The sequence below is a fragment of the Podarcis filfolensis genome, assembly GCF_964270895.1.
Source record: "Podarcis filfolensis genome assembly, chromosome: 17".
NCBI classification, from domain to species: Eukaryota; Metazoa; Chordata; class Lepidosauria; order Squamata; family Lacertidae; genus Podarcis; species Podarcis filfolensis.
In genome coordinates, this window is record NC_139621.1 from 32,595,448 (window position 1) to 32,621,412 (window position 25,965).

At 46.2% G+C, this 25,965-nt stretch overlaps 1 protein-coding gene across 2 annotated transcripts; it reads left to right on the plus strand.

Moving 5' to 3' along the window:
- The first annotated feature begins 1,377 nt into the window (after positions 1-1,377).
- Positions 1,378-25,963, plus strand: IGFBP7 (insulin like growth factor binding protein 7). 2 transcript variants are annotated; one of them, XM_083593983.1, is made up of 5 exons: positions 1,378-1,913; positions 20,538-20,647; positions 22,419-22,535; positions 24,979-25,113; positions 25,779-25,963. In XM_083593983.1, the coding sequence occupies exons 1-5, from the start codon at positions 1,448-1,450 to the stop codon at positions 25,782-25,784; spliced, it is 834 nt and encodes a 277-aa protein (XP_083450109.1). In that variant the 5' UTR covers positions 1,378-1,447; the 3' UTR covers positions 25,785-25,963. The 2 variants fall into 2 exon arrangements, with proteins under 2 accessions (XP_083450109.1, XP_083450108.1); XM_083593982.1 differs by having other exon boundaries at positions 1,388-1,913; positions 24,979-25,105; positions 25,772-25,963.
- Positions 25,964-25,965: the final 2 nt, after the last annotated feature.

Sequence of the window (25,965 nt, forward strand, 5' to 3'; positions counted from 1 at the left end):
CAATAAAATATTTGAGGTGTTTGGAGGGGCCCCAAAGTATTGCCATTAAAATGGTGTGCGTGTGATTGAATGTGTGGGGCGGGACTTACACCACGCCCCCTATATTTTATTCAAGTTGGCACCCCTGGGTATGCCTGAGGTCCTTTGCACATGCTCAGGAGCATTGTCTCACTGATTTTTCATGACTACTCTTCATCTATCCCTTGATCACCCCTTTTCCTGCACAGAAAAAAACTTCCTCCTTACCTGAGGAAACTGGAGAGGATATATATATTCATCCCTCTTACAGGAGCGGAACAAAAACACTGCCTAATATATGGGATAGCAATCATCATTCGGTGACGACGGGGAGGCACTCTGCACATGCCCCAAGGCACTTCTGTCTTGCTCCGGCTTGCAGAGGGGAACAGAACTTTCCTCAAGCGGCTGCAGGATTTAAAAGCTCAAGGTGATCTACACTGGCTCAGGAAAAAGTCTTAACACCCCTTTTTGCCACAACTGGCAACCTGGATGCCTCTGGAAAGGTCGCAAACAAGCCACAAAGGCAACAGCCGGCCCCTGTTGCTTGCCCTCTACCCTCTGACACTGAAATAGATGCTGTTCCTGAACATGGAGGCTCTATTTAGCTGTCATTTATTTAGCTACTTATTTAAAGCACAGATACGCTGCCTTCCCGAGGCAACAAACATAAAAAAGACATAAAAGCCTAGGACCCACGTACCTACGGGACCACCTCTCCTGGTATGCCCCACGGAGGACCTTAAGGTCCACAAATGACAACATTGTGGAGGTCCCAGGTCGCAAGGTGGTTAGATTGGTCTCAACCAGGGCCAGTGGCGTAGCGTGGGTTGTCAGCACCCGGGGCAAGGCAAGTAATTTGCGCCCCCTAACCCGTGGATTTTAGTAGGGGCAGAGAGCTGCCAGTGCGAGTGCGCCCCCCCCAGATGTTGCGCCCGGTGCGGCCGGCCCCCCCTGCACCCCCCACGCTACGCCACTGACCAGGGCCAGGGCCTTTTCAGTACTGGCCCCGACTTGGTGGAACGCTCTGTCACAAGAGACTCCCTGGAAAAGACCCTGATGTTGGGAAAGATGGAGGGCACAAGGAGAAGGGGACGACAGAGGACGAGATGGTTGGACAGTGTTCTCGAAGCTACCAGCATGCGTTTGACCAAACTGTGGGAGGCAGTGGAAGACAGGAGGGCCTGGCGTGCTCTGGTCCATGGGGTCACGAAGAGTCAGACACGACTAAACAACAACAACAACAGAACCTACTGGCATCCTGTCTCACGCCGAACATAACACAAATCAAACCAATCCAGGCGGGCGGGCGGAAGGGGATCAGGGGGTGGAGTTTCCAAGTCAGCCTTTTTCTCCCAGCGCTTATTCCCCGCGCCAGCTCCGAGCGGGAATAACAGCAGCAGCCGCCGCCCGTCGAGTCGTCCCCGCGATGTCGCGCCTCGGCTCCGCGCCGCCTTGCCTCCTCCTGCTGGCCTTCTGCTGCTGCTGCTGCTGCTCCGCGTCCCTCGGCGAGCCCTCGCCCTCCGCCGGCTGTCCGCCGTGCGCCCCGTCCTCCGAGTGCCCGCCGCTGCCGGCCCGGGGCTGCCCTCTGGGCAAGGTCCGCGACGGCTGCGGGTGCTGCTGGCAGTGCGCGCGGGGCGAGGGCGAGGCGTGCGGCGCCGGGTCTCCGTCGGCCGGGCCCGCCGGGGGCTGGGGCCGCTGCGCCACCGGCCTGGAGTGCCGCCGTCGGCGCAAGGGCCAGCCGGGCGTGTGCGCCTGCAAGAGCCGCTACCCGGTGTGCGGCAGCGACGGGCTCACCTACCCCAGCGGCTGCCAGCTGCGGGCGGCCAGCTTGCGCGCCCAGAGCCGCGGCGGGCGCCCCGTCGAGCAGCGCAGCAAGGGGCCTTGCGAGCAAGGTAGGGGGCGCCGCTTGGGACAGGATTTATGGGGGGGCAGCCTTTATGTTAGGGGGCAGAACAGAGTTATTGGCAATGCAATTGCTTACTTTTTATTATTATTTACTCGATGGGGAGGGCAGCTGCCCCCTGCACCCCCGGCTACGCCCATGGCTTGGGAGGAAGCGGGTGGGGAACAGCTTTGGGTGGATCCGACCAACGGACCGTTTTGTCCCGCATCCCAACTGGCTCCGGCCATTCAGATGCCTGTAAAAAGCCCCCCAGCAGGACCTGTGCTTCCCAGCAAATCAGTGGTGCCAACCCAAGTTGAATACAGTGGTACCTCGGGTTACATACTCTTCAGGTTACAGACTCCGCTAACCCAGAAATAGCACCTCGGGTTAAGAACTTTGCTTCAGGGTGAGAACAGAAATCGAGCTCTGGCGGCACGGCAGCAGCAGGAGGCCCCATTAGCTAAAGTGGTGCTTCAGGTTAAGAACAGTTTCAGGTTAAGAGCAGACCTCAAGAACGAATTAAGTATGTAACCAGAGGTACCACTGTAAAACATTGTGGGGCAGGTAAGCCCAGCCTCGCATCATCATAAAACGCGCGCACAAACCATTGGAATGCCACTTTCACTTACACACAGCTGGGCTTTATCCCCCAGAAGGCATGACTACAGTGGTACCTCGGGTTAAGAACTTAATTCGTTCCGGAGGTCCGTTCTTAACCTGAAACTGTTCTTAACCTGAGGTACCACTTTAGCTAATGGGGCCTCCAGCTGCCACTGCACAATTTCTGTTCTCATCCTGAAGTAAAGTTCTTAACCCGAGGTACTATTTCTGGGTTAGCAGAGTCTGTAACCTGAAGCATCTGTAACCTGAAGCATCTGTAAACCGAGGTACCACTGTACTTCAGCCAATTATATGGAACTTAACATGGGTCTGGGGGGAGGGTGCTCAGGTTTGCTCAGTAGACTCCCAGGACATGTTAATGGTAGGCGAGAGAACCTGTTGATTAGTCGGCTTTCGAAATGAAGTTTCAGGGCTTGGGTAATGCTGGATGACAATTTAAACTTTATTTATTGTTATTTTAAAAAATTAAAAACGTCTCATAACTAAAAAATGTGTGAACCACCCGGGTATAGGGCATTGTATAAATTCTACTACTACTACTAATCCCATCAACTTGAGGGAGGGGTGGCCCCCTCAAATATTTTATGGGGGGCAAAGGGACCTCAGCCCCTAGGAGTTGGCTCCTATGCTACAACTAGAGGTTGGATGGCCATCTGACATGGATGCTTTAGTTGAGATTCCTGCATTGCAGGGGGGGTGGACTAGATGACCCCTGGGGTCCCTTCCAACTCTACAATTCTGTGATTCTAACAGGCAATCGCAGGCATACTGCCTCCAGCCCTGACGACAGCCAGGTACCTTCCATGAGTTTGGGGAGAGGAGCCAAGATGGCGTTGTCAGAGGAAGCATTGATTTGAGCTCCGCGTTAGTTGTGCGGTTTTTATTAGTTTGTATTAGTTTTTACTAGTTTTATCAGCTTTTTATTAACTTTTAACAGTTTTAGTTTATCGCTCAGTATCTTTTTCTTAGTTATTTTAATCACAAAGTTTAAGCCATGAGTTTGCCTAGTCCTCTTTTAAAGCCATTGGGTGAAAGACACACATCCTAAGTGTTGAGTCTCACTTTTAAAACTCAGCCCCTCTGAACTTCGTAGGGTTTATTTCTGAAGAAACATGAATAGGTTTGGGCTATATGGTAGCTACACTGTAGTATCTGCAAATAAGCCCCATTGAGCTGGGTTGGGTAAGAATAAAGGTAAAGGGACCCCTGACCATTAGGTCCAGTCGTGGCCGACTCTGGGGTTGCAGTGCTCATCTCGCTTTATTGGCCGAGGGAGCCAGGTCATGTGGCCAGCAGGACTAAGCCTCTTCTGGCAAACCAGAGCAGCACATGGAAACACCATGTTTACCTTCCCGCTGGAGCAGTACCTATTTATCTACTTGCACTTTGACGTGCTTTCAAACTGCTAGGTTGGCAGAAGCAGGGACCGAGCAATGGGAGCTCACCCCGTCGCAGGGATTCAAACTGCCGACCTTCTGATCGGCAAGTCCTAGGCTCTGTGGTTTAACCCACAGCTGAATTATGACTGTGTATTGCACTTCCAGCAATGAACTTCGGGCAAATGGGAAGGGGAAATGACTTGCCCAGGGTCACCCACTGAGTTTCATGGCTTTGAATCAGGCTGTAATCCTATAAACGCACCTGGGAATAAGTTCCTTGTTACTTCTGCAGGGTCTGCCGTTGTGGGCTCCCCTTAAAAATAATCCGGTGACTGCCATTCAGCACTGGGCCCCAGCTGGTACCAGTTTATTTTCCCATGATGCCCCAGGGTGATGTGCTTATTATTATTATTGGAAATTCAAAGGGTGGTTTACCTGGTTGCTGATTCAGAAGAGATTCAGAAGGCAAAGGCAGACAGATCCTGGTGAAGAGAGATGCTATGTCTGTTGCTTTTGTACTCCTTGCCTCTATACCCTTTTATTTATGTTGTATACTGCCGGCATGTCCAACAGGTAGATCGTGATCTACCGGTAAATCACTGGACGTCTGTGGTAGATCACTGGTAGATCTCTGGCTCCCCTCAAAGAAGCTCAACCACTTTGGCACCCTAAAAAAACGGGGCTTATCCCCACCCTAAAAACAACTTTGACCTGAACCCCTCAAAAGGGGGTAGATCACAGCCAGTTTTTAACTCTAGAATGCAGTCTCTTGGGAGTTGGCCCACCGGTGTTGTATAGGAACGGACCACCCCTCTTTCTATGGCCAGGCCTGCCTTTAAGCCCTCCAGCCACCTCTGCTTCTCCAGCCCTCAGAGCAGAGGTGGAAATCAGTGGCTATGTTCAGATGCAAAGTGCAGGCGCCATACTCTGCCAAGCTGTTTTTCCCAGAACGCTGTCAGGGGGGAGAGCACTCGATTTGTTTGTTTTCGGACTGAGGCCTGTGTGGGAGCCTTGGAAAGGAGCCCTGCTCTTAGTTTCTCGGCGATGGGCTGCAGTTTCTTGGCTGTGCGGTGAAGCTGCAGCTCCCTTCCTTTATAAAGTAACGCGACGTCAGGTCTGCTTCTTTAAAGCAGAGTGTGGCCATAGATGGGAGGAAGTGGGGATAAAAGGATCTGAGGTAAAGGAGGCTCCAAGACCAACCTGGCTGTGGGGATGCATGCCTCAGTTACATCGTGATTGGCTTATTGCCATTGCTGTTCAGGGGGTTAAGTTGGCAGAGGCACCAGATGCTTCAATTGGTCCAGCATATTATATCCTCCAACATTTCTCCAATGATAATAGGACATCCTATTCAATATTATTATTATTATTATTATTATTATTATTATTATTATTATTATTATTATGTGGCTGGGGCAACCCAGTCAGATGGGCAGGGTATAAATTATTATTATTATTATTATTATTATTATTATTATTATTATTATTATTTTCACTACTACTACTCATCCCCCCCATCTGACTGGGTTGCCCCAGCCACTCTGAGCAGCTTCCAACATATATAAAAACAAAATAAATCATTAAACTTTTTTTTTTAAAAAAACCTTCCATACACAGGGCTGCTTTCAGTTGTCTTCTTTTTTTAATGTTTTTATTAGCAATTTCAACATAACAACATATCAAAACATATCATATTCATTATTTTTCCCCTTCCCCTCCCTCAAACCCACCCTCCCCCTCGAGGCTTCCTTCAGCTCCTCTCTCTGATTTCTCAACCCATATTATTCTCTGCATGTTATAAAATTATACAAATCCTCACATTATATGTCTACCATGTTATGAATCAATAAATTTGTGTATGTTTATTCAAAACCTGCCAAGGAGCCCAGTTCATTTTGTTGTCTTTTTAAGTAATTTGTGAAAAGTTCCCATTCTTCTTTGAAGTCACAGTTGTCCTTGTCTCGCAGTTTGTATGTCAGTTTAGCCAGTTCTGCATAGTTCATCAATTTCTCTTGCCACTGTTCTTTTGTCGGGGTTTCCTCATTCTTCCATCCTTGTGCTATCAAGACTCTTGCTGCTGCTGTTGTTGCATACATAAATAAATTCTTTGTTTTCCTTGGCAGGTCTTCTCCTACAATCCCTAACAAAAATGCTTCTGGTTTTTTAACAAATGTCCTTTTAAACATTTTCTTCAATTCATTATATATCATTTCCCAGTTTTTTTAAACTTCTCTACAGTCCCACCACATATGATACAGATGTCTTCTAAAGGTTGTATAGTTACTTATCTCCTTGGCTCAGGGGTCGCATAACTCCCACACCCTCCAACATTTCTCTGATGAAAATAAAGACGCCCTAAGGAAAAGTAAGACATTCTGGGATCAAATCAGGAGCTGGGACAGCTTCTGTAAATCTAGGGGTGTCCCTGGAAAATAGGGACACTTGGAGGGTCTGGCATGTGGCTGCCAGGAGGTTAGAAGGTGCCGTATTATACCTAACCTGCGTAGGTTCTGCACTGGTTGGCAGGTCGCTTCCAGGCACTATTCAAACTACTGGCCCTTTTAAAGCCACGCCAGGGAACGTTCTGGTCAATTTTCCATTTTAGTAGTAGGCAGAGCTAGATGGAAAAGTGGGTGGAGCATAGGATATTAAGTTTTACCTTTGTATAGTAGGCTAGTTTCTACACAGTTGTACACCCTTCTCCGTCCAGGCAAGGGAGAGTCATTATCAGAGCTGAAGAGCACATTCCAGACAGGCAAAAACAACTTGAGGGGTGTATGGCCCGAAGAAAGTATCAAGGGCCAGATAGAGAGACCTGGAGGGCTTGATGGAGACCCCTGGAGGGTCATAAACTGCCCTCCTCCTCTTTGATCCTGTCCGCTCCCTAAGAAAAGGGGAGGAAAGGCCTTTGCTGTCTCTCCCCACCAGTGGGTGGAGAGACGGCTGGTACTTACGAGAGACAGGGCTTTTATCAGTGGCTGCACCGATATTGTAGAAGATCTTGCCTCACAAGTTTCAGGTGTCCCACTGTCTGATGGTCTTCCGCCTGTGAGCGAAGACGTTTTCTTTCCAGCAGGCTTTTTTGCCTGGCCTGGTAGTTGATGGATTTAAATCATCACGTGGTGGTGTTGGTGTTGCTGTTGTATTAATAAATACTTATATACTGCTTAATGCCAAAATAGGCTTCTAAGCAATTTACAAAGTATAAAAACCAAATCACACAAACCATTAAAATATAAATATCCATAAATAAAATACGCACTAAAACAGTGCCATTAAAACAAGACAGTCAATTAAAAACGGGGGATTGTTTTACTTGTCTCTACTATATTTGGACGCGGGTGGCGCTGTGGGTAAAACCTCAGCGCCTAGGACTTGCCGATCGTGTGGTCGGCGGTTCGAATCCCCGCGGCGGGGTAAGCTCCCGTCTTTCGGTCCCAGCTCCTGCCCACCTAGCAGTTCGAAAGCACTCTTAAGTGCAAGTAGATAAATAGGTACCGCTTTATAGCGGGAAGGTAAATGGCGTTTCCGTGTGCTGCGCTGGTGCTGGCTCGCCAGATGCAGCTTCGTCACGCTGGCCACGTGACCCGGAAGTGTCTCCGGACAGCGCTGGCCCCCGGCCTCTTAAGTGAGATGGGCGCACAACCCTAGAGTCTGTCAAGACTGGCCCGTACGGGCAGGGGTACCTTTACCTTTACTATATTTGGCATTGTTGTTTGATTATGTTACTCTTAACTGTTGGAAGCTACCATGAACAAGGCATATGCATTAGAACGTGTTGTGTAGAAATTATTGCATGACTAATTCTTGCAACATTTCCCCTGCTGAGTTGGAGATATACTGCCTTTGAACATGGACGTTTGATTCAGCTGTTGTGATTAATGGTCACGGACAGGCCCATTCACCATAATTTTATCTAATCCTTTTTCAAAGCCCTTTAAGCTTGTGGCCTTCGCCACGTTGTGTGGCAGTAAATTCCCTGACTGAATTATGTGTTGTGTGAAAGAACGCTTCTTTTTGTCCATCCTTGAATTCCAGCTGTCCAGCTGTCCTAGTTTTAAAATGCCAAAATAGCTGATGTTCTTCCCATGACTTGGTGCTAATGAGGCTAACAGCAAAGGGAAAGCAGTTCTGCTAGCAAAACATTCATAATATCTGGAGGTTAAGCACTGCCGAATTTTCAGAATGGAAAGATAATAGAGCCTGCGGGAATACAAACCAGTCTGAATTATGGTAAGTTGCACTCTTTCCCTAGGCAGAACCTGATATGACACCTCTGGTTTATCTTCATATATATATATATATATATAGTCTTTTCTGTTTCCCCCTCCTGAGTTCACCCTGCTTGCCTTGCTGTTCGCAGGACTTGTTTGGGAGTTGAGTTTTCTGGTGTTCCATTTATCCATTTCTGCAGGCAGATTATATACAAAAGTCACCAAGTTCACTTATTTTAACAGCTGAGTTCTTTTTAGACTCCTTGGGCGAATATCATCAGCACCGAACCAATTTACTGGAACTGATTTACTGAAGGCTCGTCTCACATATGGCCACTTGATCAATTAGATCTGGTGATCCAGCACTTTTACAAGTGCTGTATAACATTAATTCCACACTTGCAAGAAATCGATATTTTTAGTGTGGCAGCATCTGATCTCTAGCACTCCCTCCTGATTAATATTAGGCAAGTACCTGTGTTGTACTCACTGCTTTATATGCCTGCTAAAACCTTATTTATTTAGGCAAGCCTTCCCAAGCATGTAATTTCGTTTTGTATGTTTGTTCTTAAAACTGTTGACTTTATCTATATTTTGATAAATGTCCACTGTTTTAAAGTTAGTTTTTATTCTTTCTAATATTTTACACTCTATTATGTAAGATCAGAAAGTCGGTGGTTTGAATCCCTGCGACGGGGTGAGCTCCCGTTGCTCGGTCCCTGCTCCTGCCAACCTAGCAGTTCAAAAGCACGTCAAAGTGCAAGTAGATAAATAGGTACCACTCCGGCGGGAAGGTAAACGGCATTTCTGTGTGCTGCTCTGGTTCGCCAGAAGCGGCTTAGTCATGCTGGCCACATGACCCGGAAGCTGTCTGCAGACAAACGCTGGCTCCCTCGGCCTATAGAGCGAGATGAGCGTGCAACCCCAGAGTTGTCCACGACGACCTAACGGTTAGGGGGAACCTTTACCTTTTATGTAAGATGCTTTAGATATATTTTTGGTAAATAAATCTTGCTAAATAAATAAACTACTGATTAATTTGTGGATCTGGAGACCTTTCGTCGTTTCTCCTTGGTGATGTCTTCCGATTTCCCCATACCTTCTATTAATTTAGTCAGCCTTCTCAGCCCCATGCACCATGGGAGGGGGGGTGTTTCAGTGGTTGCAATCCTAAGCAACACTCTTAAAAGTTGTGACATGAATCCTGGCTCTTCATTTGTCATCGTAAAGGTAAAGGGACCCCTGACCATTAGGTCCAGTCGTGACCGACTCTGGGGTTGCGGCGCTCATCTCGCTTTACTGGCCGAGGGAGCCGGCGTACAGCTTCCGGGTCATGTGGCCAGCATGACTAAGCCGCTTCTGGCGAACCAGAGCAGCGCACGGAAATGCCGCTTACCTTTCCGCCGGAGCAGTACCTATTTATCTACTTGCACTTCGACATGCTTTCGAACTGCTAGGTTGGCAGGAGCAGGGACCGAGAAACGGGAGCTCACCCTGTCGCGGGGATTCGAACCGCCGACCTTCTGATCAGCAAGTCCTAGGCTCTGTGGTTTAACCCACAGCGCCACCTGCACCCCATAGTCATAAATATACTTATTGGCAAATAAGCTGCCTTGAAATTAGAGGTGCTTTCTTCTGTGTAAAAGAATGGCATTGTTTCCCTCCAAGAAAGTTTGCTTAGGAATGGGACTTAAATGCAGTTGTTTGGAGAGGACCATTAATTTGTGGGGAAGCTGACTATAGAAAACAGGGCACGACGGGGGGAGCTTGTTGGCATCCATCTGTCACAGGAGACAATGGAGGAGTGTGCCTTTGGGGGTGAGGTCAAGCTGTTGGAAGGTTGCAGCACCTGCTCTGGTTGTGGAGACTAGTGCAGGACAGAGATATTTTGCACCTGGGGCAGATGAAGACATCCGGTGGTGTTGTTGCTATGGTGTTTCTTCTCTCCGCTCTCCTCCTAGTGGTCATTTATTCTCTGGTCACTGCTATAGACTTCTCTGTGGTCTTCATAGCTGAGGAAGCTGTGTTGAAGTGAAATGTTCTGGAAGGCCTGCAGCCGCCATGTTGGTAGTCAAGATAACCCCCAAAATAATTGGTTGTTGATTGCTAGAAGGAGCTCAGAGATGTTTATGTTTCCTTGCTTTGATATATGCTAATAGGCTTGCTTTGAGGTTGTGCTTATCTGTGGACCGTAGGATGCCGGGCTCTTGGCCCAGGGAGGGAAGAACTTTTGGATAGCTTCCACCTGTGGCCTCAACAACAGTGTTCAAAACTCCCATTTTGTGACAGGGAATTTCATTAGTGCGAGCAGTTTCTGAGCTCTGGGCGCAGTACTGCGCCTAAGATTTCAGATTAAAACTGCAGAGTGGAAGGAAAGGAGGACCTTCTTCTGCCTCTCCACTTCCAGCTACTCTCTGAAGACTGGAGAAGAGACCTCTGAAGAATATTAGGAGGGTGGGCAAGGGAAGGACTAGACCGTGTGAGAAATGAACATGATATTTTAGAGGCAGTTCATTCATTTTTGGCTTTGTATTTCTGTTATTAAAAAAGCGCGCCTAGACATTCTGTTGTTTTGCCCATAACCTAGATTTAAGGTGCCATTTAGCTCCTATCTTTCATATCTCAGTTTCTAACACTGCTCACCAGCCAGTTGTGATAGGAGGTTCTGGGCAAAGGGACAGGCTGCTTCATGCATAAAGGATGTATGAGCGTTTGATTGGGCGCAGACAAGTCACCATTTCTTTAATAAAGAACTAGAAGTGCCTGTTCTGGTGTTTTTTGACATCTTTCTTTGGTATCCCTGCATCAAACCACTCACTCAGGTCTGCCTTTGGTTCAGAGCAGAAGGGCACATCAATTCGTGATACAGAATCCAGCCATTTGTGTGAGATGTTATCGCAATAATTCTCAAACCATCTGTGAGTGATGTGCAGTTGCACGTTGGTCAGGGTTGCCAGCCAACCCATGCAATGTGTGCCCAAGACGCATTGTTCTTCACTGTTCTAGCAGTTTATTCCCAATCCTGTTTTGTTTTTGTTTTGTTTTTCTGTTTTTGGCAACTTTGGTTGATTATCCTTTTTTTCCACGTTTGCCTAATACATAAAAAATAGTGTGCATGTGGATATTTCATCCTTGGAAGGATAGCATTTATCTCAATGACCATTTATTCTGATCTCTGCAGTGGAAAGAACTATCTACAGTTCATGGCAGGTTAGACATTTGTGTGCAGTGAAAGCCCAGAGGGTCAGGCAAAGGTCTCCTTTCAAGGGTCCGGTTAAAAAGATATTTTGGAACTTCTGTCGCTGTGCATATTTTCCACAGGAAGTGTGGCAAATGGGACTGCACAGGCCCTCTTTTTGTGAGAGATTGCTTGCTTGCTTTATAAGTTGCTTGTCAGACTATGAATTTGAAAAAAAGCAACTTTCACTCTGGGAATATGTCACCGAGCTCTCAGAAACTAGTCCTTGAGGAAGATGCTTTTACCAGGAATGGCCACATGTTAAAGAATGTTTAGTCCAGGTTTGAGGAACTTGTGACTCACTAGACTGGTTGATTCCCCATGGGCAGTTGTTGTCATTTAACAGAGGGCATTATCATAATCCACATTCTGCTTGAGGGAAGCTGTTTCTGAAGCTGGAAGGTGAATATTTTCACACTGGCTTAAAGTGTACCCACCCTTGCATAATATCCTTGTTATTTCCATTGGGGAGATTTTATTCTTTACCCTGCTGTCATGACAATGGAACTGTGCCAGTTTTTATAGTCAATAAGTCTGGGAATGTACCAGGCTTGCCCTCCTTAGGGCATGACTTCTTCTCCCTCTCTCACCTTTGAAGATGGCACCTTCTGTCCATTTGGGGGGCTTTCAGTATCCCCGTCCCAGTGACCCACTATTTTTCTGGAAAGTGAAATTTAAGCTTTTCCAATTGCAGCTAATTGACATTAAAGACTTGCTGGTTGTTTTGCTGTGCTCAGTCTCATGCGTGGCCTGGGAACATTCAGATCAAAGTAATGTAGGGAGGCGGGACCATACAGGCTAGAGATGTCCTGTAAGGCTTGGAGGAGAGGGCTCAGAGCAGGGGTCAGCAACCATTTTCAGTCATGGGCTGGCCCACTGTCCCTCAGACCATGTGGTGGGCCGGACTATATTTTGGGGGGAAAATGAACGAATTCCTATGCCCCACAATAACCCAGAGATGCATTTTAAATACAAGGGCACATTCAACTCATGTAAAAACATGCTTATTCCTGGACAATCCGCGGGCTGGATTGAGAAGGCGATTGGGCCGCATCCGGCCCCCAGGCCTTAGGTTGCCTACCCCTGGCTCAGAGGAAGCAAAATACATAGGTTGTAAGCAGAGAAGTTGCACATTTTATCCCCTGATATCAGTCTTGTACTGTTTTCTGAACTTGGAGATCTGTTATTTGTTAGGGCCTGTTGAAGAAACACCAGTACAGTGCTGGCAGCAGAACATTTTGATTGTCTGAGGCTTATGAGATCAGGTGCCTGAGATTTTTCTAGGTATGTGTCAAGGGACCTTGTGAAAGACTTTCCGTTTCCCTTGGTAATCCGAACTGCTGGGTCAGCTTCCTAGTGACTACAAGAGACTTCTTGGAGTTTTTGGAATACCTGCTTATATAGGGTGAGAATGTGGAACGCAAGTAAGCATATATAGTCAGTGCTAACTGACCCAAGAAGACTCTGCAGAGCACTCAGAAATAGCGAACTCCTAGCCAAAAACATCCAAGCAACTTCTAGCTACCTCCCAAATAGCGGCTAGGAATGTTAATGTGAAGAGCTGCACCTATTTTCTTTTCTGAGGCGATAAAAATGCAGTGACTTTGAGGGAAGCATAGTTAAACATTTTAACTACACAGCTGTTTCTAGATACGGTTTTTATAGCACTGGTTGGACCACTGAGCTGCTTGAGTGCAGTGTATACTTTTACCAAAGAAGTCTGAATCACAGCACCTCTCTCTGTTTACTTTTTCCCTATACACACATATAAACATAACCTACCGTATACTAATAGCGAACGCAAGTGATCAAGTGTTTATCAATTTGGAAGACATACTGGGCCACCCAAAAACAAGATAATGCTTTATGCGTGCCTTGGGACTTTATTAAGGATGCAGAAACCACTGCTTCATTTTTGGGTGGCCCTGTTTTCACTTCCTAAACTGATAGGCAGGAAAATCTAAAAATCCAAAACAATGGCCTGGACCTGGGAGCTTCTAGGATATCAGGAATGGGGTAGGGCAGCGGAGGAGCATATGTCCACGCTGCCCAGGGCAGGCGTGCTCCCGAGGGGGGGTGGCGCGGTGGGTGCCCTCCCAGGCTCAGGATAGCCACTCGGGTGCCCGGAGTGGCGCACATGGCCTGCAGCTGGGGACGGAGCAAGCCGCCCATGGCAGACATTCGGTGTGCCGCTCTCCCACCACTCCCAAGCCTCCCCAAAGCTGTCAAAACAAAGGGGGAAGGGGGAAACTGAAATACTTTATTGTCACTTGTACAGCTTGTATACAGTGAGATTACACGAGCACCCCCCACTCAGCTCTCTTAGTCTTAATTCCCTTCATTTACTGACACACACTCACCAAACCCAAAAGTCAGTTGCCCTGTTGTCTTTTCATTCAGCAGCCTAACAGCCCACGGATAGAAGCTGTTCTTTACCCTGTTGGTGCGGCTAATCCTGCTTCTATATCTTCTGCCTGAGGGCAGGAGATCAAGAAAGTGCCAGCGAGGGTGTGAATCATCCCTGAGAATTTTCCTCACTCTCCTGAGGCAACGTTCTTCCGCTATTTCATCCAGCGGATTCACAGGACAGCCCATAACGTCTTGTGCTGTATTCACCACCCTGTGTAGGCGCTTCCTATCAGTTGATGTGAATGCCGCCGGCAAAGCAGCACAGCTGCACCCCTTACCCTGACGACTCGGGGTAGGCTTGGGAGTCGTGGGCGGGCGGTGCGCTGAATGTCACCCCCCTCAGTGAGGGCACTCGGGGCAGTCTGCCCCCCCCACCACCCTTCCTACGCCCCTGGGGTACGGCTCTGGAGGTGGGAGGGAAGAAGTGGAAACTGGCCTTAAGAATCTTATGAGAGAGGGAGAAAAATGTATCTCTTATCTACAGTGGTACCTCGGGTTACAGACGCTTCAGGTTACAGACTCCGCTAACCCAAAAGTAGTACCTTGGGTTAAGAACTTTACCTCAGGATGAGAACAGAAATCCCCTGGCGGCACCAGGAGGCCCCATTAGCTAAAGTGGTTCTTCAGGTTAAGAACAGTTTCAGGTTAAGAACGGACCTCCAGAATGAATTAAGTTCTTAACCCGAGGTACCACTGTACTTTCATCATGCCATGCGTAATTTTTTAAACTTCTATCACCTCACCTCTAACTCACCTTTTCTCTAAACTATAAAATCCCAAACGCTGCAATTTTTCTTCATAGGGGAGACACTGCATCTTGGTTGCCCATTTCTGCCCCCCCCAACTCCATCTACTTCTTCCCTAACTTCTCACATGCAACTCTGTGGTGTTAGCCTAATGATGGAGGGGTGGAGAAAAGATATAACCTTTGAGAAGACACCCCCCCCCCATGTTTCACAATGCTGCGAATGTCTGGTCACTCAGGGCAACAGGGCTTCAGTTCCAGTAATCCTCCAAACATGGGCTTTAATTCCGAATAAACATGTGCTTTAATTCCAAATATTTTCTGGAAAGCCTGCATGTGACCTTTGCTGAACCAAGTCCTTTGGAACGCTGCCCGTTACACAGGCTTCTTGTGGGAGTTAAGATTCTTTCTTTTACTCATTTAATGCATTTTTGTTGAGACAAAACATCCGGCAGAGTATTAAAAAATAAAAAAAGGTATACGAGGAAGAACTCCTGTCAAGTCTCTGTAAATCCAGCTGACATTGTTTTCAGACAAACTACTTTATAATCAGTTGCAGATGAAGAGATTTCTCCCCGTGGGAAACGCCTAATATGAGAAGGGCGTTTTTGATTGCCCCGACCTCCCAGGTGCCATAACACAACTTGACAGCAACGAGGCCCTGCATATTAATCCCGCTGCTTCTTATTCGTGGCTCACATGATAGCTCTGCGTGCTGCAGTAGGCGGCTGTGATTCTGGAATGAAAACTAGGAAGAGTTCCCACAGATTGGATCGCTTGTAGAATAAGCAAGCTGGGAGCAGTCTCTCTGACTTCAGCCGTCAGAGGTGCTCGATCAAATGCGTCTTACCACTCCTCCTGGAAATCTGCAGCGAAAGACTCCTAGGAAGAAGTTCCTAGAACTAAATAAGAAGGTTTGCAGCACCTGCTAGTGATTCCTAGGAACGTCCATTCAACATCCTAGATGGGGCAAATTTGCAAGCACAGAAACTTTGGTTTTGCACTGGGCCAATTACAGCTGCAAAACTTTGTTCAAGATGCACGTCCTTTCCATTATCACGTGTTATTGCTTGCACACTGGGCGCTAGGACCCTACTAGCTATTCAATAAATTTGATAGTGGGGGTTTTGAGATGGTAGAAGCTTCACTTAATAAAATGTTTAGGTAAAGGTAAAGGGGCCCCTGACCATTAGGTCCAGACGTGGCCGACTCTGGGGTTGCGGCGCTCATCTCGCTTTATTGGCTGAGGGAGCCGGCGTACAGCTTCCGGGTCATGTGGCCAGCAGGACTAAGCCACTTCTGGTGAACCAGAGCAGCACACAGAAACGCCGTTTACCTTCCCGCTGGAGCGGTACCTATTTATCTACTTGCACTTTGACATGCTTTGGAACTGCTAGGTTGGCAGGAGCAGGGACCGACCAATGGGAGCTCACCCCATTGCTGGGATTCAAACCGCCGACCTTCTGATCAGCAAGTCCTAGGCTCTGTGGTCCCTTTTACCTTACTAAAAGACAGACTATAGCTCTCTTAGAAGGTGCAATCCAGATGAGGAAACATTGACGTGAGATGCTCACTTGTCAGACACAGGCAGCCAGACTTACAAGCCAGATGTCAGAGGAGCCAATGAGTTTCTGTCTGCGTTTCTTGTGTCCTGCAAGGGAGTGGTCCGCGTCTGTAGAACAGTGCAGCCTTTCAAAAGTTGTGACACTGCGTACAACAGGATGCAAGTGCGCCACTGACATCCTGCAGTGTATGAAACTGTTCCATAGAAACACAAACTATAATTGGCATTTCCTGTCCCATGGAGATGACAACATTGCTTTTTAATGCATGGGATGATGGGCCCACACGTAATGGTGTTTGCATTGTTAAAAAACAATTTTAACAAAGTATACAGCCTTCATTACACACTGTTCATTTTGGCCAGGGCCGGATTTAGGTTTGATGAGGCCCTAAGCTACTGAAGGTAATGGGGCCCTAAAAGTCTGGAACGGATTAATCCATTTTGCGTTGCTTTCTATGGGAAAGTGCACCTCGGTTTTGGAAAGCTTTGGTTTTGGAACAGACTTGCAGAGCAGATTAAGTTTGAGACCCAAGGTACCACTGTATATAGAAATGAGCAAACCAGTGATATTTTAGGGAGCAGGCTAGCAGGCGGGGCCCATTACTTACATCATAGGAGCCTACACAACACAAAACACTGTTGCTGTATGTAGCTTTTATTTTGTTTTTTATCATATTTTGGAAATGTACATTCAGTTTTTTTCCCTTTAAATTTTTTTGGGGGCCCCAAAAGAGTGGGGCTCTAAACTATAGCTTGTTTAGCGTATACGTAAATCCAGCACTGATTTTTGCTGCCATTCATATGTTGCCATCTCCAAAGTCTGTGTATTTAATTGCAATTCTGTAGAAAGGAATTCTAATCTATACATCCCATGTTGCCCAAGGCAGTGCAGGAACTGACTAAGGGGTTCCCCTCTATTAATTATTTTACCAATAACATAGAAAATACATAAACATAAGCAGACTTTTGTCAGCCTCAAACTTTTAGCTCACAACATCTTCACGGGCTACCTGTTTGTGTCTTGGCTCATACTAGCATTGGCCTTCATAGCTGCAGGTCCAGTCTAGCAAACTATCACATTGATATTTGTCCATCGTCGTCATCAGCAGTATCAGCAGCAAAAATATTTAGCTCCAAGTATGTGTTGCATGAAGATCAATGGCTGAATTGTTGATTACAGGGTGGTTAGAAAGAGCACACGAAACTGGGTTGGGGGTGAAGGGAGGGAGAGTAGGTTCAGTGTTCATTGTGCAAAAGGCACTTATTTCCACTGTAGAATCCTGAGAATTTCTGTGTTTCCCAGACTTTTGATTGCATATTTGTATTTCCCAGAGGGTCCCTTCAGGTCTAAATTCCTTTCTGCCATGGGAAGGCTGTCCAGTGGATCGTGGGCTTTCCTTGTGATCATACAAGGCAACAGAGATAAATAAATGTCTTGTTACCAAAGTTGGGTCCTCCCCCTCTCTCTGCCAAGCGGGGGCAAGAGCCCATGGGGTTCCAGGCACTCACCCAGGGTGTGTGTTCCTTTGGATAATCGAGACACAGTGGGGGACCATTGTAGCTTTAAGAAATATGGTTTATTCACCTATTGACACCTTCAGTCTGCATAGAGGGAGTCCAGATCTTACAGCATGGTCATCTCAAGTGGGGCTTGTTCCTCCACAGAAATGCAGCACTGAAGTCCAAGGCATCTCTCCCAGCCAGCCTTCAGCCAGCCTGCCCAAAATGGATACCAGTCCTCCTTCCTTCTTCTTCTTCTTCTTCTTCTTCTTCTTCTTCTTCTTCTTCTTCTTCTCAGCAACCCTTGCTCAAAACTCTCTTTTCCTGTCACCTCACACCCAGTTACACTGGCAGCCTTCCCAATCCTCAGTCTCTGATCACACCTGAGGACAAGAGGGGAATTCAATTCTCTTGCATTACCAATGGCCCTCAATGGCCCTGTATTGTTTCTTAATATTTAAATATTAAATTTTAATATTTAATGCTGTGCTGTACTGTTTTGATTGGGAGCCGCCCAGAGTGGCTGGGGAAACTCAGCCAGATGGACGGGGTATAAATAAATTATTATTATTATTATTATTATTATTATTATTATTATTATTATTATTATTGGCACTAGCTTGGCCAGGTCGTTTTTTGTTTTGTTTTTTGCATAGGCTAGCCCAGGAACTCCTCTGCAGCTTGTATCTCTCCCTTCACGTCCCAAATCATCAAAATTCTACCATTTATTAATTCCTAGGGTTTAGGACAGGCATGGCCAAACTTGGCCCTCCAGCTGTTCTGGGACTACAATTCCCATCATCCTTGACCATTGGTCCTGTTAGCTAGGGATGATGGGAGTTGTAGTTCCAAAACAGCTAGAGGGCCAAGTTTGGCCATGCCTGGTTTAGGAGGTCTGCACACACACACATACACAAACACACACACTGTGAATGTATAACAATATCTTTCACTCAGCTGTTCAGCCCTGGTCTGTCTTGACATCGTGCTTTTTGGATGCCTTGGATTGGCAGCGCTTCCTCGCGAAGATTGCTGTAGCTGACTTGAGTCCGAAGGTCTGTCTCTTCCCATGGCACTTACGGCCCCCAAGGGACCCACTTCCTCTCCAACGCTAAAACAGAGGGAAATAGAACAAAGGGTCACAACCCAGCCAACTCTGCCTAGCCAAAGAAAGAAGCTCGCGATTCTAGCCTGTGATCTAAAATCCAGCAGGGCCTTTCGTGCTAAATAAAACTTTGGAGCACTGCGAAAAGCTCCCCCCCCCCCACTTCTCCTAGGACTCTCTTAGATTTTTCACTTGAAATCCATGGGCAATGTTCATCCATTAGGAGTAACACAGTAGCTTAGGAGGGGGAAATAATCTCCCTTACCGGGGGCGGGGGAGACCTTAAAAGCAAGGAAATGTTTCTTAGGGAGATATTGCCATCTATCTATCTATCTATCTATCTATCTATCTATCAATATCTATCTATCAATATTTTTTTTATTGATTTTCCAAAATTCATAAACAAACTAGCTAACATAAATCCTAACTGTACATTATCCAGTCTTAGTAACATTGTTAAGAGACTTCCTCAAATCCCCCTGGCTGAGTTTCAATGTATATCTTTGTAACAGTTTTCCAAAACAGATTTTTCATAAAATTAATCACTTAACATCTTTCTTTCTTTTCATGTTAACTTTTTAAAACATTTCATTTTAACTTTAAACATATTATTCTATAACATCACATACTTAAATCCTAAGCCTATCGGGTATTTGCGAGTATTTCTATTTAAATTGTCTTAGCATATTTAGCTAAATAGTCTTTGAATTTCATATAATTTATATCTATTTATTTATTTATCGGGGGGGAGGGAAAGCAACTTCTATGTCTTGTTGACATTTCTGGAAGCCACCAGAGGGCCGTTCCCTTGTACAAAGAGTGATCGTGCAGAGGCAAGACTGTACTGCCGATTACACCAGTGACGCAGCGGAGCTCGCAAACAGGAAACAGCTGTCCCTCTTTGCTCTCCCATCTCTGCTGTTTGGATGAGGTTGACCCTTGAAGCTGGACAAGCAATAGTTCCTTCAAGAAGCTGGATACTGTCCGGCCAACCCATGGCAATTAGCCACCTGAGAGAGGGTTGGACTAGATCAGCCTTTCTCAACCTGTGGGTCCCCAGATGTTGTTGAACTACAACTCCCATCACCCCTAGCTAGCAAGGCCAGAGCTCGGGGATGATGGGAGTTGTAGTCCAACAACATCTAGGGACCCACAGGTTGAGAACCGCTGGACTAGATGATCCTCTTGGTCCCTTCCAGCTCTGCTACTCTATGACTCTGGTGCTCCTCTTAATTTTGGTCTATGCAAAGGACCTCCTCCTCTACCTTCTCCCCCCCTCCCCTGTTTGCCTAGATGTGTGTGCCTTATTTTTATTGTAAGCCAGTGGGCCCCTCCAGATATCCTTTTTCTTGTGCATTCTGGGCTCCTGGTGGTTCTTTTCTGATCCCACATTCAATAATGTTTACACTTGCAAAGGTTTTGAGGTTGTCCTACTGCTTCATTTCCTGCCGCTCCCTGCTGAAATCCTATAGCTTTTTGTACCTAAAGCGTATGTAACCCGAGGTACCACTGTATTGCTTGTTTTATGTTGCCATGGCCATTGGCTAATGCAAATAAAGTTTATCTATCTAAAAACAAACAAACAAACAGCTTAGTTCTCGAACGTTTTGGCTCCCGAACGCCACAAACCTGGAAGTGACTGTTCCGGTTTGTGAATTATTTTTGGAAGCTGAACGTCCGATGGGGCTTTCACAGCTTCCTGCAGCCCATCAGAAGCCGCGCTTTGGTTTCCGAATGTTTTGGAAGTCAAACGGACTTCCGGAACGGATTCTGTTCAACTTCCAAGGTATGGCTGTCCTTCATCCTGTTAATTCCTGCCTGCGTTGCCTGACTTTCTGACTTCCTCTTGTTTCAAGGACCATCCATTGTGACACCCCCAAAAGACATCTGGAATGTGACTGGGGCCCAGATTTTCCTGAGCTGTGAGGTCATTGGCGTCCCAACCCCAGTGCTTACTTGGAACAAGGTCAGTGACGTTTGATGTTAATTTTGCAAACGATCCGCTGAAATCAATGAAGTGCTTCACCAGAGCACTGCCAAGTTCTCCCAAGATCTGCAGCACCACCAATATGTCCTGCCCCCAGCTCCCATTGATTCATTCCATTGGGTGCCGTTGCATAGAAAGCCCTGGTGGATTGTGTCCTCTGCAAGAGCACTTTGTGTGCTAACCTTGACAGGTAATTTTGACACATGGAGGGATACAGGAGGAGGACAGGGGAATTTAGACAATTGGAAAGGTATTGTTTTGAGCAATTAACCACTGAGAAAGGTGACCATAAAGGCATTCCAGATGCATAAACAGAAGGGATTAGGACGGAACATGACAAAATAAGAATGAGGCTTGGAGGAGGGGAAATCCAAATGCGTTGCCAAGTCAAACACTCCCTCGGAGCTCTGCAAGCATAATTGAGATTACTGAAAGGGGAGCGCTTTTTTTATTTGTATTTTGCTATAATGACAACTGATAAAAATATTTGAGGGGGAGGTTTTTTAACAACAGTTACTTGCAAAAACAAAGCTACCGACTCTGTGACCAAGAGATTGTGCAGTTTGTGGATAAGTAGAAAAGATCCCCCCGCCCTCCGTGCCTTGCTTTCCAGCACCTTTTCTGGGTTTCGTTCCTGTTTATCCTTCTAAAACCAGCTCTGTTGCACTTTACCATATTAGGGCCTCTGTAGGGAAGAGGCACAAGTATTAAGGAATGCCTCCTTCTGAGCTCAAGCAGATTCTGAGTGCTTTGGAAACACGGAGATAACGTTGCAAGTGCTCTCGCGATCTTCCGCCCATGCTGCGGTCTGCAGCCATGCGGGTGTTAGAGAGGAAGACAGGAGAGCTCAAACTAGATAACAAAAGCGTTCTTGGTTTCTTTGAGGTGGCTAAGAGTCTGCACGTTGTGTTTGGAGGCTCTCGGTTCCCAATTCCTATCCAACCTCCCAGGTTTCTGAGATATCTTTAGGCATGATTAGGGATTCTGTCCCTTTGGGATGGGGCAGCAGCAGTAGCCCTTGAAGAACCAGGTTTACACCCTGGGAACTTGCTGGGGTCCAGCTGTGCTCCTGAATGCTCAGGTCATCTCCATGGCCAGGAGTGCTTTTGCCTAGTAGCTGCACCCTGTTCATCATGGCTGCTAGCCACGGGTGGGAATCAACTACCATATTTTTTGCTCTATAAGACGCACCAGACCACAAGACGCACCTAGTTTTTGCAGGAGGAAAACAGGAAAAAAAAATATTCTGAATCTCAGAAGCCAGAACAGCAAGAGGGATCGCTACGCAGTGAAAGCAGCAATCCCTCTTGCTGTTCTGGCTTCTGAGATAGCTGCGCAGCCTGCTTTCGCTCCATAAGACGCACACACGTTTCCCCTTACTTTTTAGGAGGGAAAAATTGAGTCTTATAGAGCAAAAAATATGGTAACTGGTCCTGCCAGCAGAAGCCCATCACAAGATCTTCCACTTGCACAATGGGCCTCCCTGCTGAAATTGGGGGTCAAGAGCACCCCTGGAACAGCGCACAGAGGAGGAGAGGGAGGGATTTTTCCATTTGACAGGGCAATATGCATGGCCTGGCATAGCAGTGGCCTTAATTGCAATGCTGAATTCTTCCCATAGAATTATATTTCCTCCAAATGCGTAAAACTTCCAACTATCTTAAACTCTGGGAAATTAAGGTATTGGGATAATCCAGAGGCAATTGGAGCGGGGGAACTTTAACACTAAGACTTTCCCCTCATCTGCCAGATAATAAAAGGCCAATATGGCGTCCAAAGAATGGAGCTTCTTCCAGGAGATCGGGACAACTTAGCCATCCAGACTCGTGGTGGTCCTGAGAAACATGAAGTGACTGGTTGGGTATTGGTAAGTGCCTGTTCTCTTTTCAGTTGAATTAATTAGAGCAGGTTGTATCCATCGTTAGTCCCCACTTACATTACTAGACATGACTAACTTAGGTCCATTAATTTTAAGGGGGTCTCCCTGTGATTATTACTAGCATTTTGACAGAGTGGCAGCGTCTTTCAGGGAAGAAAGAGGCAGTTCAGACTGAGGGCTGGGACAGATCGTGGCACCTTGGGGCTGTGTCTAGTGAGTGGGTGAGTTTGTGCCTTTCTAGGCCTGCTAAAAGTCCACGTGACCATGGAACATTCACCTCCTTGCTTGTAGCACAGGGGTTGCTAATCTGGGGCCATCCAACAGTTATTGTACTCCGGTCATCAAAAGAGACAGGGGAGTTGTAGTCCAGCAACATATAGGAAGCCACAGGTTCACCACCCCCAGATACAGTGGTACCTTGGTTGTCGAACAGCTTGGCTCCTGAACAAATTGGCTTCCAAATGCTGCAAACCCGGAAGTAAGTATTCCGGTTTGTGAATGTTTCTTGGAAGCCGAACTTCTGACGCGGCTTCCGATTTGAGTGCTGGAAGCTCCTGTAGCCAATCTGAAGCCGTGCCTTGGTTTTCAAACGGTTCCGGGAGTTGAAAGGACTCCCAGAATGGATTAAGTTTGACAGCCAAGGTACCACTGTATAACAAACCTCTGACTTTTGAACGTACAAGGGCAGGTTCCCACTGCTCCATCCGCCTTTGCCTCTGGCCCTCACCTACCACAAGGGAGCAGAGCTCTCTGGCTGAAAAAGGTTCTGAACATCTGGTATACAGCATGAATGTGAACCTTGGAAGATACATTTTCTAGTTATCTCCCACTTAGACTATAGCAATGCGCTCTATGTGGGGCTACCTTTGAAGGTGACTCGGAAATTGCAACTAATCCAGAATGTGGCAGCTAGACCGGTGACTGGGAGCGGCCGCAGGCGCCATATAACACTGGTTCTAAAAGATCTACATTTACTCCCAGTACATTTCCAAGAACAATTCAAAGTCTTGGTTTTGACCTTTAAAGCCCTAAACGGCTTTGGCTCAGTATACCTGAAGAAGCGTCTCCACCTCCATTGTTCAGCCTGGACACTGAGGTCTTCCTCCGGGGGTTTTCTGACAGTTCCCTCACTGCAAGAAGGGAGGTTACAGGGAACCAGGCAAAGGGCCTTCTCGGTAGTGGCACCCGCCCTGTGGAACGCCCTCCCATCAGATGTCAAGGAAATAAAGAACACAAAACTTTTAGAAGATGCCCGAAGGCAGTCCTCTTCAGGGAGGTTTTTAGTGTGTGATGTTGTGCTGTGTTTTTACTGTTTTGTGGTTTTTTTGTTGGGAGCTGTCCAGAGTGGCTGGGGCAACCCAGTCAGAAGGGTATAATAATAATAATAATAATAATAATAATAATAATAATAATAATAATAATTATTATTATTATATTATTATTATTATTATTATTATTATTATTATTATTATTATTATTTTGAGTGGAGTTTGGCCTCTGACATCTTGCTCAACTTCGTTCAAATGGAGAAACCACTTGAGTTTTTGACGATTGAGCAGCATAAAATTTGTTAAATAAAATGAATAAAGTGTAAGTGTGTGCGTGTGAGAGAGAGAGATATTTCAGGTGAGGCCTAACTGGGTGTATTTCCCTTCCAAGGTGGTTCTGACAACTTTTAGGTTAGGAGCAGGGTGTTCCTTTGTATGGTGGCACTATTGGAATTCACTTCACTGAGAGACCCATTGAGCCAGCTCTGCTAGGGGCTTTCAGAAGGTAGAACTTGCCATTTATTTGGGATGCCTGCTATTTCAAGTAAATAATTTGCTGCTGATTACAGATTCAATGTGCATTATATACTGTGATTGCATTAAAAGCCTGGAGAGCAGAACGCTGGGCCACAAGTTATGGCTTGGATCTAAAGAACAATAGGCACATATCCACTGAGACTCACACCCCCCTCCATGCTTTCTTGCCAAAGCTGTGTGAGAGTCAGGATGATGCGGAACAGTACGCTTGGTGGGGGTGGGTGGGAGAATCACCCCTGCACAAGGAGAAATACCCAGCATGCCCCCATGGGGAACTTTTGGATCCAGACCATAAAAAATAAATTTGAGAACACACGTTTTCCATCTAGAGATGAACAGCCTTCAGAACTGTTTCCAGGGTCTTGCTAGACATCTTTTCAAGAAAGATATGAGACATGCAGATCCCTTCATTTTAAAACATTCTCATGCCCACAATTACACGTTATTAACTTAGGTAAGTATGTGTGTGCGCGTGAGAGACTCATATCCAAATGCTTTCCATTAATTGCAACAAAAACTGAAGTTGTTCCAATTGTTCATCTGGAAAACTGTCTTGCAATGGACTTGGGGCTCAGATTAACCAAGTATCCAGGATGCAGCCAATTATCATGGTTCTCTTTCAACAGATATCCCCTTTGAGCAAGGATGATGCTGGAGAATATGAGTGCCATGCACTGAACTCCAAAGGAGAGGCAACAGCTTCTTCAAGAATTACTGTGGTTAATTCTTTACAGGAAATACCCACAAAAAAAGGTAGGGAGGTTTTTTGTGTGTGTGAGAGAGAGCGCACTTTACTGCATTGGGGCCAATATGAAAAGTCAACATGTGACTGGATATAAAAAAATGTGAGCCTGTTGACCTTAGTAGCATATCGTGTACAGTCATGTTTTAACATTTCCTACAAGAATTCAGAAAATCTGACTCGAGTTTCAATGGGTGTTCTTAAATGTCAAGACAACTGAAAATATGGTGTGTGTTTTTAACTGACACAATGCAAAGTCATCAAGAAGGTGAAACAGGCTCCCACTCATGTCTGGAGCTGTTTCTTTTCTTTCCTGGCCAGCTTAGCAAAGCAAGAGGATGGACTCATAGTTCCCACTTGCCTTAGTGATTATAGTCCTGCAGGACATTGTAAAAGGAGCTGGCAGGAGCCTGGAATGGAGACGCATGCTTGAGCATTGGCTATCACAACATTCAGTATTGCTTGCAAATAGGTCCCAGGTCAGGACAAGAAATCATGCTTTTGTATATGCAGCCTAAAGTCCCTGTTATTATTAGGGAGCTTTTACAGATATTTCTTAAAGCAATATGTTTTGGGGTTTTTGTTGTGTTTTTTTTTTGCTTAAAGGGAATTCACAGAGTTTCTCAGTTCTCTCATTTCAAAGAAAACATAACCCTACTGCATTTATTTATTTACAGGAGACAGTGCTGAACTGTGAGCTCTAAAGATTCTATATTGCACATGAAGAAGTAGAGGCTATCTCATCCATGCCAGGTTTATGTTAATCTCCCGGAAAACTGCTGTGTTTATTTCCCTTTCATGCCACCTCTACAGTTATTCATCCCTTGTATAATTTTTGCTAAAGTATCAATAAAATATTTTACAACGGATA